General features: G+C 36.1%; 1 protein-coding gene across 1 annotated transcript; it reads right to left on the bottom strand.

Annotated features, from left to right (window-relative positions):
• Positions 1-933: 933 nt before the first annotated feature.
• LOC136983679 (putative methyltransferase DDB_G0268948) lies at positions 934-9,484 on the bottom strand. The gene is made up of 6 exons (XM_067280490.1): positions 9,329-9,484; positions 8,592-8,752; positions 6,293-6,509; positions 6,106-6,203; positions 5,908-6,045; positions 934-1,219 (listed from the first exon to the last, which is right to left on the bottom strand). Exons 1-6 carry the CDS (start codon positions 9,437-9,439, stop codon positions 1,138-1,140), a joined length of 807 nt encoding a protein of 268 aa, XP_067136591.1. The 5' UTR covers positions 9,440-9,484; the 3' UTR covers positions 934-1,137.
• Between the last annotated feature and the right edge of the window lie 7,775 nt (positions 9,485-17,259).

Here is a 17,259-nt window from a genome sequence, read left to right as displayed (position 1 = left end):
TTTCGGGTGTACTATAGATTACCCCCTATGGAATTTCAGGACTTTGATTATATACTGGAACTCAGGGGACCGAGACGAGTTCAACGGTACCCTATTTTTGGACCGGAGACGAAAAATAAAAAAAGTTATCGTACTTTTTCACTTACCATACTTTTTTAATGCTCTCATAAAGACGGCACCATAGTTGCTAGTACTGCCATCTTGCGGTAAAGTCTGCAAACCATGACGTCGGACTACGGTCATTTCCAGTAGGGTTAAACGCGATACGAGAGCGGAGAGAGCGACGCGACTTCCGATCATCGCGCGATCGCCATTTCGGTTAATGTTACTTATGGCAGCGAACGTGGCGGCCGTTCGACTGTTCGTGCTCTCGACTGACCTCCCGGAGGGGAGCCGCCGGCCGGCCGCCATGTGCTAAATGTCACTAGTTATTGATTCACGGTAGTTATTGAACAAAGTAAAAAAAAAGAGGGAAACGTCTACTAAAGGCAATTTTAACGGCAAGCGACGCGACTCCCGATTGCGATAGCGAGGCCGACTTAGCGGAGAGAGCGACGCGACTCCCTATCATCGCGCGATCGCCGGAAGAAAGTATGATAACTTTTTTATTTTTCGTCTCCGGTCCAAAAGTAGGGTACCGTTGAACTCGTCTCGGTCCCCTCAGTTCAGATATATACTCAAAGTCCAGAAATTCCATAGATAGTAATCTATAGTATCCCCGTGATAGGTTCGCAACTTCGATCGGGTCGAACTCCCAGATGTCCACTTTCCTCGAATCAAGTAATCATTCTCTCAAGAGCATGCAGAGTATATAATAATGTACAAATGTTCAATTTTCTAAAAAATTAAGATATAAGCTTAAATACATAAATGACAAAGAGAAATAATGTTTGAATATATTAATGTTTTCTGTCAAATATTATTAAATCTTAATTTTTCATAAAATAATTTATTGTTCAATATATTTTAACCATGGCTTTAAATTAGAGTTTATAGATATACATTGTTTGACATCATACAAAATTTCCCCATATAAAAATTGTGATTACCAACATTTTCTTCACTCCAAAACAAAAAAACTATACGTAAATAATCGCAACTAAATGTGTTAATTTATGATCGTTTAAATAATTTTTTTTAAACATTTCTGCATAAAATTAAATAACAATCCCGCTCCAGTGTAAATTTTCCATTTTCTCCTCCAGCCAATTCCAAAAATCTAAATAATAATAAAAATTGATAAAATTAATCAATGATTAATAATAAAATAATTATTCGTCTAACTTCACTCAGACTCTATTAAATCATAAGACAAAAAACACCTTGATGCTGAGAACGTTTAAATTTAATCAAAAACAAACGTTTTCGGCCCACTCCATGAGCCATCGTCAGGCTAACTACATTCGAATACAATTTCGAACAAGCAATTTCAAATTGAAATAAACTACAAAAAAAGAACTCACGCGCTACGCTGGATAACGTAAACTAAAACTAATATAAACAACATAGAAAATAATAAAATAAAATATGTCAATGTTACATGTGTACATTGTGAAAATCTATAGTCTATAGTTCTCTAGGCAATCCTTTTGCCGTATCTAATGTATTCCTGTGACTTTTTTAATTAAAAACTTCCAAGCTGATGGTAAAATCGCCGCATCCTTGTAATTTAAGCATTTTTTGGTTAAGCCGGACTTATAAATTTCACATTTTTCGGTTGTAGCCGCAAGTGTCGGCGAATGTATCGGTGTTAAGATCCTGGCTTCATCCCATTTCACCACGGACCCCTCAGTCTGCGCCATTTTTGCTAATGTTGTTGTGCATTTACCAGTGGCGTGCCGTCATTGGAAGCGATGGAAGCGCCGATTCCACCTTCCAATGACCTTCCCTTGTATTTTATAAAATGTAAATTTTCATATTTTAACGTACTTTGAATTAATTAAAATGAATATTTTATTATAACTGCATTATGTATCTTTTACAAATTTCTATACTACATGTGAAAAAAAAAACGATAAGATTGCTATTGTATATTCGAATAATTCGGTGGCGGAAGGAATGTCGAAACCGGGTCAGTTTCTAATCAGCCAGATTATATAGGCATTAGCACATGCAGTTTACAGAGCACCAACCTCACCCAATTTAGCTGGTAGAAGCGACACACGCGTACAGAGTCCAACTTTATAACCCGGACCGGTTCTGAGCTGTTAGCCGCCTGCCTGTCAACTTCCAAGCAGCCAGATTATAGGCATTGGCGCATGCGCTTTACAGAGCACCAACGTCACGGTTTAGCTGGTAGAAGCGACACACGCGTAAAGAGTACGCGACTTTATATCCCGGAGCGGTTGTGGGCTGTTAGCCGCCTGCTAGATATTCGGCCACCCTCGCCCGATTATGTGAATCACGAGCAGACTAGATCAACGGCGGGCAACCCGCGGGCCAGCTACGGCTGGCGAAAAGTTTCTATCCGGCCCGCGAGATCTTTAATAGATTATTAAATTGGAAAAATAACTAATTAATAGTTATTTTTCCAATTCTTTGTAATTTTCGAAAACGATAAGAGAAATAAATGTAGTAATTAACTTTTTATTTATTTATTTCATATTTGCAGACTAAAAAAATTACGAGTCACAAGAAGGCGTCAATTAACTACTACGGCGCGGAAAAAAACGTAAAATTTATTCTGGCCCATGTTATAAAAAGGGTTGCCCACCCTAGACTAGATTTATAACAACCCAACCGATAGGAGTTTACTGGCACGTTTTTATGATAGTTCTGTATAGTTGACAGGAGTTTAAAAAAACTCCATTAAAATATTTGATATATTTATTCTGCGTTTATTCCGCTCTCCCATCTTATATTACTTACGGATTTCAATGTTAAACCGGTGATATTACGATTTAGTATGTCCCATCTGTAAGGGGATGCAGAAAAAACGTGTACAATTCTAGTACAGTGTTAAAAATTAACTGTTACTTTGGCAGCATCATTTACAACCAAATTTAATGAATGAGATGTACAGTACATACAATGGTACAAAAAAAAAAAGCTCTAGAATTTATTTTCCTTAAATTTACGATTTATGTATCCGTTGTCATAAAAATTTGTCTTTCCACTGTTTTCCCAAGACTACAGATATTCAGGTACAAAGTAACTGGTTTCGACTTATTTCTACTTAAGAAGTGACTAAATAATTAAGAGATTAGGGAATGGGGACATAAATAAAATCCTGTTGAAAGAGCCAGAATTTTACTTCAACAAAAGCTTAACAGAACCAATCACTCGCTCAGTACAGTGGGAAACTGATTTCCGTGTACACCTGGTATTAAAACGAATTAGTTAGAAAACGAATGACTATTAAGTTTAACATAGTTAGATTTTTACAACTACGGTGAGAAACGTTTAAAATTTACAACAGCCCTGTGGCGTCCTTTGAGATATACTAGTGATGCGACAAAAGAGGCATTTGACATTGACCGGTATCGGCACCCTCGGGATTTGGCACGCACACACTCACTACACACCTACCTGGACCGTCACTAGTTCCATCCATTAGCTACTCGTATCAAGATATTTGACTAAGTGGATTGTTTTAAGATTTAAAAAGTAAAGAATATTTTATGTTATTTTTATGTACGTTTCTTTACAAAGCTATATTTTAATTATAATTTTCTTTAAAAGTATATTAATACAATCGAACAATACATTGTACCAGGTATGTATATCCATCGCACATTTTATTTCACCGAGTAAGTTTTTATAATTTATTTTTAATTTTAGCCCTTATATCGTGGCTAGCGATTCATAATGTAATTGTGATATTAAAAATACATTTAGAGAAGTCTACAGTTTTTACTGGCTTATCGAACAAATGAATACGAATGGACCCTAGACCAGTGATTCTTAACAGGGGGCCGCGGCCCCTGGGGGTCCATAAGAAGTTTGCCGGGGCCGCCAAATTATGCAAAATTTCCTTCAGAATATAATAAAAAGAAAATTGATGTATAATCCGAATATCGTATTGAAAAGTGAAATAAGAAAGATAAAGTTATCCTATTTAGTTTTTATTTATTTATTTTGTATTTCTTCCTACATACAACTTTGTTAGTACAGAAGAAATAAATGTAAATATGCTACTTACACCGCAGTATTTACTTCTTTTATTCCAAAGCAATTTTAAGAAACTATTAATGCTTGGAATTTTAAAAATAATTAGGAAAAATAGTAGGCTTTGAAAATTTAAATATTTTTGCAAAAGTTATGCAAAATCCTTACCACAAGTGGGCGTTTTAGTTTTAGTTTAGTTTTAGCATCGACATTGGATCGATTTATCGACATGTTTCTTATTTTATTTTCTGTTAAAAATTAACGAGTTTTCATGTTTAATTGTGAAGTTTGAATGTTATTTAAATAGATAATGAAATAATAAAGTTATGATTTACATTTATTATATAAAAATAAAGCAATAATAAAAAAAGCAATTTATTATAGATAAATTATCAAATTATCAAATATAAATTATTATTAAAAATGGGGGTCACAAAAAAATTATGAAATATTTGGTGGGCGACGAGTATAAAAAGGTTAAGAACCACTGCCCTAGATCATCACTGACGCGCAATTAACTGATTGCCCTTGGAAGTCGGCTTCTTACAGAAACACAGCTTCCCTGTCATCAAATGTCACGGCACGCCACTGGCATTTACCCTTCGCCACGTCATATCTGTGTTCCTTAATCCTTTTACTTAGGCTTCTCGTCGTGACCCCGATGTATTCTTTATCAATCTTTAACTGGTCGTTGCTGTACGGTATCGAGTACACACCTGGTTGTTCACTCGGTCTAATTGCATCTTTGTCGTTCCTTAGTAGCCTATATATCGAGGGAGCTCTTTTGTATACAATAGTGCTGTTCATGCGGCCCGCAATACCTTCCATGACCGATGATAGACGTTTATTATACGTGAATTTCGTGATACCGTTTGTCAGATCCCGTTTTTTCTTGTTTACTTTAGGATTCCTGTAAGCGGCAATCAAACGTTCAACAGTTCTTGGACCAAATCCCAACACCTTAGCCACTTGCCTGATTCTATCCAGCTCTCGCATCGTATCGAGTATGTTAGAGCAATACTGAAACGCTCTTCTAATTAAAGCTCTAAACGCTGAGAGCTTATAAGTAATAGGATCATTCGATGTTGACGGTATATACAGCGGGTCGTGTGTAGGTTTGATATACACCTTCGTATCTATTGACCCGTTCCTAAATGCAATACTAATGTCCAAAAAATGTAATTCGTCGCTACTAACTTGCTCCAAGCTCAGCTTTAGGCCATGATCGTTGGAATTCATGGCACTTAAGAATTGTTGTATTCTTGCGTGGTTCCTCCATATAACCAGCACATCGTCCACGTACCTTTTATACATGATTATGTCCTCCTTGAAGTTGTTGAGTGTGATGCGCTCCATTTTTCTTACAACTAACTCGCACAGCAAACCAGACATTGGGCTGCCCATCGGGACACCTTTCAGCTGTTTATAGAGTCTATAAACAGCTGAAAGGTGTCCCGATGGGCAGCCCAATGTCTGGTTTGCTGTGCGAGTAGACATTGTGACTATAGATTTTCACAATGTACACATGTAACATTGACATATTTTATTTTATTATTTTCTATGTTGTTTATATTAGTTTTAGTTTACGTTATCCAGCGTAGCGCGTGAGTTCTTTTTTTGTAGTTTATTTCAATTTGAAATTGCTTGTTCGAAATTGTATTCGAATGTAGTTAGCCTGACGATGGCTCATGGAGTGGGCCGAAAACGTTTGTTTTTGATTAAATTTAAACGTTCTCAGCATCAAGGTGTTTTTTATTTTTGTCTTATAATAAAATAATTAAAATTCAGAGATAGAATTACCTTTCTTGTAATTGTTTCAATGCGGATTCGGCTTTTTCTGGTTGACGTTCTTTGAAAGTTTGATAGGGCGATAAAGAGAAAAAGAAACCGACGACATAATCCACCGTTACTTCAACACTATCTTTTATTCCGGTATGCCTAAATTTCAAATTCGAGATATTAATATTTAATTAATTAATTAAGACCAAATGTTCTTACCTGACAATATCGCAAAACGGAAAGTTGATAGAAGAAAATTCATTATTGGAATTTACAACATTTTTCGACCAATGTCCGAGTAAGTTATCATACACTAACTGTAAGGGATGTTAACATTTACAGGATAAACTATAACATAAAACGAATTAAATTATAAAAAAGTAAATAAATAAAATGAAAGATCAACCTCTTTCAAGACAGCATTTCCTAAAGAAGTTTTTTCATCTGTATCGAATTTCACCCTAACTCTATGATAACCCTGAACGGCTAAAACACCATTTTTGATCAACAATCTCTTTGCTTCTTTGAAAAATTCTTCTATATCGAACCAATGGAGAGCTGCGACTACAGATATCATCTGAACTGAATTATCGGGCAGAGGAATTTTTTCCGAAGGGCAAATACTGTGAACAATAATTTGAAATTAGAAAAATGGATAAGTATTATTAGCTATAAAAATATGCAAAATGTCTCGAGTTTAAATATTTGTTGCTATCGATAAAGTTTATTACGTAGTGCATTCAAGTTCTAAGGTCTCCCCTTTTTTTCTGACAAAATACTTAAACAAATTGAAACTTCTGTTACTTCTCAACATAATCTCCCTGCAGACGTACACATTTTTCACAACGTCGACGCCATGATATCATGGTTACTGCCAACGCTTCTTTACAGGTCTGTTTTGACCACTAGAAAATCGCTGTTGCTAGAGCGGCACGACTGGAAAATGTTCTTCATCGTTGGAAAAAACCAAAAATCGTTTGGAGCAAGGTCAGGTGAGTAGGGAGCATGAGAAACCACTTTTTTTTAAAACTCTTTCCGCCCTGTGGGCATTAAGAGGGCCTCTTTTCTAGAAGGCCCATTATGGGTTCGGCCAGGCCCACAATGGGGCGACCGGGTGGTGAGGGACGGGGCCCGACATATCCGAACGGACCACCCCCCGAAAAATTCCTGGGGATTAATCGACCCGTTCGGATTCGATCCCGGGTCCACAGAGCGGTAGGCCGCCACCTTGACCGCTCGGCCATCCGGCCGTACATGAAAAACCACTTTAAAGTTGTTTTCACGAAGAAACTCCTGTGTTAACATCGCCCGATGAGCTGGAGCATTGTCTTGATGGAAGAGCACACGTGCAGCCTTTTCCTGCCGTTTTTCTCGCAATGCTGGAAGCAATTCATGATGACAACCTGATTGCGCGTGTGAAGCAACTTGCTCCACGCGCGCAATCATGTCAAACCGGTGGGTGCGCGGTCATGGATGTTTCGGTTTGATGTCACGCGATGTTGGCCCTTCTTTGAGCTGTCGCACCCACGAACGTACATTTTTCACACGCGTGACACCATCACCTCGTGTCACTCAACTGGCGATGAATTTCGGTGGGTGTCACTCCACACAAATGCAGAAAACGAATGAATACGCGTTGTTCTTGTAATGAAACATCTACAAGTATCAAAAATGTCTCTCATTCGAATTGCTGCTGCTAGACTTCCGTGCGTCGTGCGGTGCTACCTTCTCTGTTACGCGACCACATACAGTGTTCCTTCTTTTAAAAAACCGCATGTTGCTACCTGTTCCTTTCCCCTAGAAAAAAAAGACCTTACAACTTGAATGCACCTCCCAAATATACGGTATAGAATTGAAAGATTGAATGTTTTCAGAGAAACAAAACGTATCCCCGAGTAACTTTATGTATTGACTTTTGATTTGACAGAAAAATTACGCGATGCGCGATAGTACGAAGAGAATTATGGTTACTTGACATCAATGACTAATTAAATATAAAATATAAGTGCGTGTTAAGTGCGTTTTGTTTTTAATAATACCTGTATTAGAACAGAGATGGCGTGCTCAGGTTCGGATTTCTAAGTAAGCACAGTAGGTGCGGGCCTAGAGCGATGGATTTTGAGGCGGCAAAATTGCTTTTGCTTAGTCAAAAGCATCAAATTCAGTTTAAACTAATTTGTTCTTGACTTTTTGCAAATTCTATGCGCGCTGCAAAAGTTAAAACAAAGGAAATTTTTAACTCTAACGGAAGCTGGGTTAAAAGGGCAAGGATTTGGACTCTATTACACATAAATTTAAAATTGCGTAATTTTATCATAAAGAGTCCGGTTTTATTGTTAGCAGCGTGCACCGACGATGGCTTAGTTTTTTGCAGCGGTGTACACCATATCAGCGATATGAAGAAGCGGTTATCGATTTTATACCATAGTTATAGCATAGTTTGAACCAGGCTTTTGAGTTAGATGTTTACTTTTAGTACGTGCACATCTATTAGTTAAGTGAATGGTAATTCGTTAAGTTCTAGCTCTTGATTCTTAATTAACTTCAAGTTTAGAATGCTAACACGTAAAATTAATCCAGTCCCAGAGAGCGGGAGGCTGATTCGCCCATCCAGCCGTCATACGTTCGTATTTTCAATTCGGATTATTTTTAATAAACAGAATATAATTTTCAGAGAAACAACCAATTAATAATACGAAACTAACACGAAATTCGCATTTTCAAACGAACTTTTCTTTCTAGCTTCTTCAATTTGAGCGAAACTGATGTCACATCCGGTAATGTTACGAAAATATGGTCTCCATATGACAGAACTTTGCCCCGTTCCACATCCCACATCCAATACACGTTCATAAGGAGGATTAATCTACATTAAAAATTACATAAAAATCATCAAATTATTAAAATATTCTTTTTATTAATTTTACTTTTAAAATTTAACCTACAAAGCGCTTTAACGTCAAAAAGTAAACGTGGCGACTAGCACAAAATGAAATACAATAGAGACTCGTTAATCGGAATCGCCGGTAATCGGAACGATTTTCAGTCGGACTGTGTCGTGCTGAATCGAACGTTTTTGATACTAAATTTACTTCTAAAGTATAATTTTCATGTTTTTATATTCTTCAATATATTTATTTTCTTTGTACAAAATGCAGAAATAATTTTTAACGATACGATAGCCTCGATTATTATTATAAAAATTTTCGTTAGGCTTAAAATCGACGAAAATTCAACACGAAGCGACACGCAACGGAGAAAAATTTGAACATCGGACAGGTTAATATTTATTCGTACATAATCGGTAACAAATCACTAATCTGAACAACCCCAGTCCCCAATTGATGCCGATTTTCGGTTCTCTACTGTATTTTGAAAGCTATTTTTACCGAAACACGAATTACCGATATATTTGGTTAATATAATTACATTTTAAACCTACCTTCTCTTCTAAATATTTCAGTATTTTATCAGTAATGAATTGAGGAGGAGAAGGGCGAAACTTTGCGTACGCAGCAGCTTGCTCTGGTTTTTCGAATCTTCTTTCCGCCATTTTAAATTGGAGAATCTAAGATAAGAGAGATACGGAAATTATCAATTCGCTTGTATATCTTCTGTTGTTTCTAAAATCAAGAAATTGATAAAATGCCCGAAATATTTCTCAATTATGATGATAAAGCCTGATATAAAGCACCGAGTCGATATACTCAGTGGCGTAGCGTGGGTGTCAGCCGCTCGGGCGGAGGAAAATTTTGCCGCTCCCTTTTTTTTAGGTATTATTATTTATTGTGAAATTTTGCCGCCCGGGGCGGGCCCCCCGCCGCCCCCACTACGCTACGCCACTGGATATACTATATTTTATCACGTACCGACGATTAAAAAAATTAAGTTTTTAATACTTTTATGGGTTTTACAACATTAAATTTTCTTTTGTAATTCTTTCAAGGTCCAGTATTTTTCTATTTTAATTCTACATTGTAAACGTAGAATCTTATTCCGTATAATAGAAGACACACAGTGGTGCCTCGTACTTCTAATTTATTCATTCCAAGCAGCGTCGGATAAAGGGGCGGGCAAGCCTGGCGACTGCCCGGGCGCCAAATTTTGAGGGGCGCCAATATAAAAATAAAATATTTTTTTACATTCATTATTTTTTAGATTTTATAAATTAAAATTGATCATTTTTCATGAGACTCGATTTTTTTAGCAAGCAATAAATTGTTTTTTCTTTAATAATACCAAATAAAGGTCACAATGCTAATTATTTTATTATTGTCAACAGATATAAATAATATTACAATTATTCAAAGAAAATTATTTGTATAGTCAGAATTCATAATAACTCAAAAAAAAAAGATTAATAGACAAAAACAAAAATTTACTAATTAAAATAATGAAACCTAAGAATTTTTATGGCTTTTATCACACAACATTGATGCAGACAAATGCTTTTTAATCTCTAAAAAGTTTATTTTTATTTATTTCGAAAAGATAATTTGTAATCAGTATCACGTATCACAACAGTCTACTCAAAAAATGGACGAGATCAAATTTATAAATTACAAATATCAACAAAATTATGAATAGTCAAAGTGATACTGGCGCCTGTCGTACGCCTTAATGGTTAAATAACTGTCTTTCTGTAAACTTTTCATTAACAACACTTGCCGTGCTTTAAATAAATTTTTTACACAGTTCTTTATTGTGTAATTTTGATTTTTTGTCTTTTTTACTATTTTTTTTAAATTTGCAGTAAATTTGTATATTATTGTATGAAAGGGCGCCAAATTTTGTTTTGCCCGGGGCGCTCAAAACCCTAGAACCGGCCCTGATTCCAAGAAGCCTTCGAAATCTGAATCAGTTTTTTTTTCATTACAAATAATGGAAAATGAATTAATCCATTCCCAGACCTTATACGATATCCATTTCGGTAAACTTAAAACAGCAAATGCACACAATTTAAGGTAAAAAAACACAATGGAATGCCCTAATAATAATAAAATACGAAAACAATTAATAAAATACTATATAATAAAACGTTTGTTTGTTTAGTTATGGCAACGCAATCTGCCGAGGGGGGATGCCTGCCGGGAGGCCTTTTTAAGGGAAACTGGCCCCTATTTAGGCGTTACAGACGTGGAGAAAACCCAGAAAACAGCCAGCCCGTCCGAGCGAGGCGCGAACCCACGACCGAACGCCCAGTGTTTAGGGTACGAAGATCTGGTGGGGCCGTAAATAATAAAATGAAAATCGCATTATCTGATTGCACACCGTCGACTTCGGCATCTTAAACATGGCCACCATGTCCGCCATCCGTTTTCAAACTTCGTGACAAGTCCCTTTTTTTCATCTCGATCATCGATTTTACTACCCCTCTTAGGTTTCATTGTTTCCACACACTTCTCGAATGCCACGGTTAATAAGAAAAACGTTATATTAGGTTAAACAGAAAAATTTTTGAGTTTTTTTAATAACTGTCCTTACTTAACACAGACGTGTGATTTAATTAGAACTGTTGTGGAATTTAACACAATGTAATGAGAGATTAAAATTAGCTTCTACACACAAAAAAAAAACTTTTGCTTCGTATTTTGTTTGAATAAAATATAAAAAAAAAACCGTAAATATGTATGGGGAAGATGCTCCTAAATTTCGAGCATCGCAAATGTGGTTTAAAAATTGCCGGAAGAAATTGTTTACTTTAGAGTTGTGTGACGTTATTTTTAGGAATTATTAAGCTCGCAGTGCTAGCTAGTTCGCTATTGAGCTTTGCACTAATTCAATATGGCTGCTCCCATGAAAAAATTACTTTCTTGTACAAAGAAATGAAAATGGAATTATTTTTGGAAAAAGAAAAGGCAGAAAATATTTTTATTGGTAAATTTCAATTATTTGTTGTGTAAAATGTTTACAATGATCTTTACTTTTTTATTGTAAGGTTCAATGGTCGTAGATGACTTTTTTTCATAAACAGAGGGTTAATGTGAAAAAAATTAAGTTCGACTCATTGTTTATGATTAGAAATGAAGTTTACCTTATACACGTTTGGAATCTTTAGAAATGTTATGTTTAGAGCATTAAATAAATCGTAAGGAAATATGTAATTTTGGATTATTATTAATGCTAAGTTTGTATACTTGAATGAATTTTCACTTACATATGGGAAATAACTTCTCAAGAAACTGTACATTTGAATAAAAATTCTTCTTTCAACTATTTACATTTTAGGAGTTTCTAAAATTAAATATTACTATTATTTTCATAGCATTAAGTAAATACAGTACATCATAAATACGTAAATAAAAGAATATTATAAATTACACAATAAAATTATACAATTTTATTAAATAGTGATGATATACTATTATTTATAATATACACGTAATAATAATTGAACAAAATTATACAAAGAAACTTTCATACAAATATGTGAGAGATTGGATCCGACGAAACGCTCGAAAGAAAAATTCATTTTTCATCTTGTTTTTTTTTTAATTTACTTAAATCTTTTCCGTTTTATTACCAGAGGATGAGTACATTTCTCTCCCCGAGTCATTTCCTTTCCCAGGGAACTCAGAATGCGTCACGAGGAACTAAAACAAAAAATTCCCTATTGGTGAAAAAGGACAACGTGACTTGGAATATAAAATAAAGAACTCAAGGAACAGAGGAAGTCGAAAGACTGAGAGAGTATCCCTTAGTGCCACCCGAGAAGGTTTATCGTCGTCGCCTGTTCCTCCCCGAATATTGTGCTTTTCCGGGAACACTTCCGAAGAATCCACGTACTTCAACTCCAGATAGATTTTAACCGGCGATCAAGGCCACAGAGACATTTCCGAGGGCAATCCCCAACCTCAACCAGTGACTCCACAACCATTTGGAAAACCCGTATCCAGTGCACCAGGTATTTATAACGACCCGCGATGTCATGTAAACTCTCTCTCTCTCGAGCCTCGTATTCTTTTCCGTCACACTAAATTAGTTATTTGAGCTGTAGTCGAGTAAGTCACTTCCGGTTCGCTGCATCTCTCTCATCTCATCTCATCTCATCTCCATCCCGAATCCGATAACCTGTGTACACAACCGCTCGCATGACCGTTCCTATACGCTGTCTCGGCTTCCGTGTCACCCGGGACACGGTGGTGTCATTCCTGACAAGGTATCAAGGAGGTACCGACCCTCTGGTCACAAATACAGTATGAATATTTCTACTTTTGTTTAAATAAATATATCAATTGAAATATTAAAACAAATATTTTACTGATCAAATGTTCTAAAATTTTTAAGATCTAACAAACATTCCATTTGCCACGTAATCACGCTTTGTTGTAGCTTTTCTGACAGCAGGATGCATTGTAGTTTCTTCGCTTCCTTCCTTGTTCATCAAAATAATAATCTATTTCTATCGCATCATAAGTTTGTATACAAATATTGTACAGAATGCGTGCATCAATAATTTTTTTTACAATCAAGTCCATTTGACACGTCTAAAAATGTTAGCAGTCTGAATCTTCCAACAAGATGTGCAAATGCACGCTCAATTTTATTCATTTTGATAATTTATTATTGTATAATAATAATTGCACGCCGTTCATATTCCCATTATCTCGACACAGAGTTAGCAAATGTTCAGATAACGGATAGATACTACTGTATCACCCAACGTGTGGCCACAGCTGAAAAATCCATCACTGGTGTTTACTGTTTGATACAATGCTGATCGTCGGAAAACACAGGCATCGTCACCAACATAGCAGTTTAAAAATACCATTTTCTCATTACAAACTTATAAAATGACAGAGTAATTCTTATTTCTATTGAAATAAACTGCTGCTTCTTCAGTTGATGTTTTAATAGCTATATGCTATTCATCAATAGAGCCTACAATTCGAGGAAAACCAGCTTGGGTATAAAAAAAATTCCATTTTTCTTGAGGAATCTGCTGTGATGGTCGAGAGATTATTTCTCATTTTCATTTAACACTAAGAGAGAATTAACAACCCTTATTTAAAATATTCCACACAGTCCTCTAGACATATTAAAACGATTGTCAAATACCCTTAGAGAGAAGAATGTTTTGTATTTAATATCAATTGTTTGTTGATTTTAAACTCAGTTTATTTACACCGTAAAAGAGCAACGTCATATCTATTCACCGAGTAAAACGATTGCATTAAATATGTATTATATATATATATGTATAATCTGCTATTCTCTTATATACTGCATCTGATTTCATATATTAGATGCAGTATATACTGTTAGTAGACAAAATGAGGTGAGAAAAAGTTACATTGATTTAGTAGTTGTAGGTATTTTTGTATTCATTAAAAAAGATTGATAAGGATTGAAGGCAAATGTCTTTCGGGTTTAATTGAAGGCAGTTGCTATATTGAGTAGATGATTTTTTGTAAGACTTATTGGAGAGGATTCTTCTCCTGATGTCGAATTTTTAACACTCGTTGAGGCGATGTATGGTTGTGTCTGTTTTGTTTGGACAGTATTTGCACTGCTTGGGGTGCAGATGTTGCGAGTATAAAGAAAGTGGTTCGTAAGCAAAGAGTTGTTCTTGCGCAGTTGATGAGGACGTTGATGCGGCGGTCAGTGATGTCAGGAATAGAAATATCTGACGTGTTAGAAAACCAAGGGTAGTGATAGTCTTTGGGGTCAGTCTTCCGTCTGTTGTTCATGTGTTTCTCGTTGTCGGACTTGATGAGTGTGTTGAGGTCTTTAGGGGTTACGTAGTGGGTGATGTTAGAGTTGAGGGGGTTGGTTTCGGCAAGTTTGTCAGCTTGTTCGTTGATGGGAATGCCTTTGTGAGCCAGAGTCCAGATAACTTTGGTCTGAAAGTTGAGGATGGTGTTAATTGATTTGGATTAAAGTATGGGATTTATGATGTTGAGCATGGAGAGCCTTAAGAACTGATTTTGAGTCTGAACAAATGATGGCATTTGATTTTTTGAGGGTGACATGATGGATTGCATACCTTATGCAGTGAAAATCGTGGCCTCAGGGTGGAGAGTGAAGTGGACCGTGATGTTGTTTTTAGAGTGAACAAAAGCCACTGTCACGGTCTTGATGGTTTTTGACCCATCAGTGGTAACTATCGTGTTGATGTTTTGGTGGACTTCCCATTCCTTAAAGGACTGTTGGATGAATGTGTCAGGGAGATTGGAATTTTGGAAGGCAAGGTCGTCGAGATGGATGTTGTGGTTGGAGGCATTTGTGATGTCGAATGATTTTGACAGAAGATTGGAAGGTTGAACGCTGTGCAGGAGAAGCCAGGAGTAGGTGAAGTGAATAAACGGAATCTTAACAAGGGAGGCATCTGAATAGTTGTCTATGTTCTGAATAATGGATTGGAAGAGGGGGTCAGAAGTAGCTTTCTTGATGTAAGTGCAGTATTTCTTTAAGTGCAGTATTGTTTAATTTGTGGAAGCATCGATCGAGGGAAGTTTTATTTGCGGCGCAGAGTGTAACGATGTTGTTGGTAGAGATGGGGAGACCAAGGCTGAGTTTGATGTATTGGGTTTGAATAGCCTGTAAGGTGTGGAGCCGTATCTTGGTAAGGATAGCGATACTGGGGATGGTGTATGTAATGATACTGTTAGCAATGCGGAGGAGGTCAGTAGGGTGGCCGCCTGTGTTTTTGTTGCAAAAGATTTTGAAAATGTTGAGAAGTTTTCTGCATTTGTTGTGGGTGTATTGAATGAGTGTATTCCAAGAAAGATTAGCCATGATAAACTGAAAACTCTTGGCATTTTTGTTAACTTTTGGGGATGTTCTGTCCCTGGAGAATAACAGTGGCGTGCCGTGACATTTGATGACAGGGAAGCTGTGTTTCTGTAAGAAGCCGACTTCCAGGGGCAATCAGTTAATTGCGCGTCAGTGATGGTCTTTTTTTTTTTTTTTTTTTTTTTAACTCTTTCCGCCCTGTGGGCACTAAGAGGGCCTCTTTTAGTAGGCCCATTATGGGTTCGGCCAGGCCCACAATGGGGCGACCGGGTGGTGAGGGACGGGGCCCGACATATCCGAACGGACCACCCCCGAAAAATTCCTGGGGATTATTCGACCCGTTCGGATTCGATCCGGGTCCCCAGAGCGGTAGGCTGCCACCTTTACCGCTCGGCCATCCTGCCGTCCCGTCAGTGATGGTCTAGGGCAGTGGTTCTTAACCTTTTTATACGCGCAGCCCACCAAATATTTCATAATTTTTTTGTGACCCCATTTTTTAATAATAATTTATATTTGATAATTTGATAATTTATCTATAATAAATTGATTTTTTTATTATTGCTTTATTTTTATATAATAAATGTAAATCATAACTTTATTATTTCATTATCTATTTAAATAACATTCAAACTTCACAATTAAACATGAAAACTCAGTTAATTTTTAACAGAAAATAAAATAAGAAACATGTCGATAAATCGATCCAATGTCGATGCTAAAACTAAACTAAAACTAAAACGCCCACTTGTCGTAAGGATTTTGCATAACTTTTGCAAAAATATTTAAATTTTCAAAGCCTACTATTTTTCCTAATTATTTTTAAAATTCCAAGCATTAATAGTTTCTTAAAATTGCTTTGGAATAAAAGAAGTAAATACTGCGGTGTAAGTAGCATATTTACATTTATTTCTTCTGTACTAACAAAGTTGTATGTAGGAAGAAATACAAAATAAATAAATAAAAACTAAATAGGAAAACTTTATCTTTCTTATTTCACTTTTCAATACGATATTCGGATTATACATCAATTTTCTTTTTATTATATTCTGAAGGAAATTTTGCATAATTTGGCGGCCCCCGGCAAACTTCTTATGGACCCCCAGGGGCCGCGGCCCCCTGTTAAGAATCACTGGTCTAGGGTCCATTCGTATTCATTTGTTCGATAAGCCAGTAAAAACTGTAGACTTCTCTAAATGTATTTTTAATATCACAATTACATTCTGAATCGCTAGCCACGATATAAGGGCTAAAATTAAAAATAAATTATAAAAACTTACTCGGTGAAATAAAATGTGCGGTGGATATACATACCTGGTACAATGTATTGTTCGATTGTATTAATATACTTTTAAAGAAAATTATAATTAAAATATAGCTTTGTAAAGAAACGTACATAAAAATAACATAAAATATTCTTTACTTTTTAAATTTTAAAACAATCCACTTAGTCAAATATCTTGATACGAGTAGCTAATGAATGGAACTAGTGACGGTCCAGGTAGGTGTGTAGTGAGTGTGTGCGTGCCAAATCCCGAGGGTGCCGATACCGGTCAATGTCAAATGCCTCTTTTGTCGCATCACTAGTATATCTCAAAGGACGCCACAGGGCTGTTGTAAATTTTAAACGTTTCTCACCGT

Source organism: Centruroides vittatus, unplaced genomic scaffold (genome assembly GCF_030686945.1).
Source record: "Centruroides vittatus isolate TY-2023 unplaced genomic scaffold, ASM3068694v2 contig_884, whole genome shotgun sequence".
In the NCBI taxonomy this organism is placed as follows: Eukaryota; Metazoa; Arthropoda; class Arachnida; order Scorpiones; family Buthidae; genus Centruroides; species Centruroides vittatus.
This window is presented reverse-complemented; position numbering and strand designations above follow the sequence as displayed.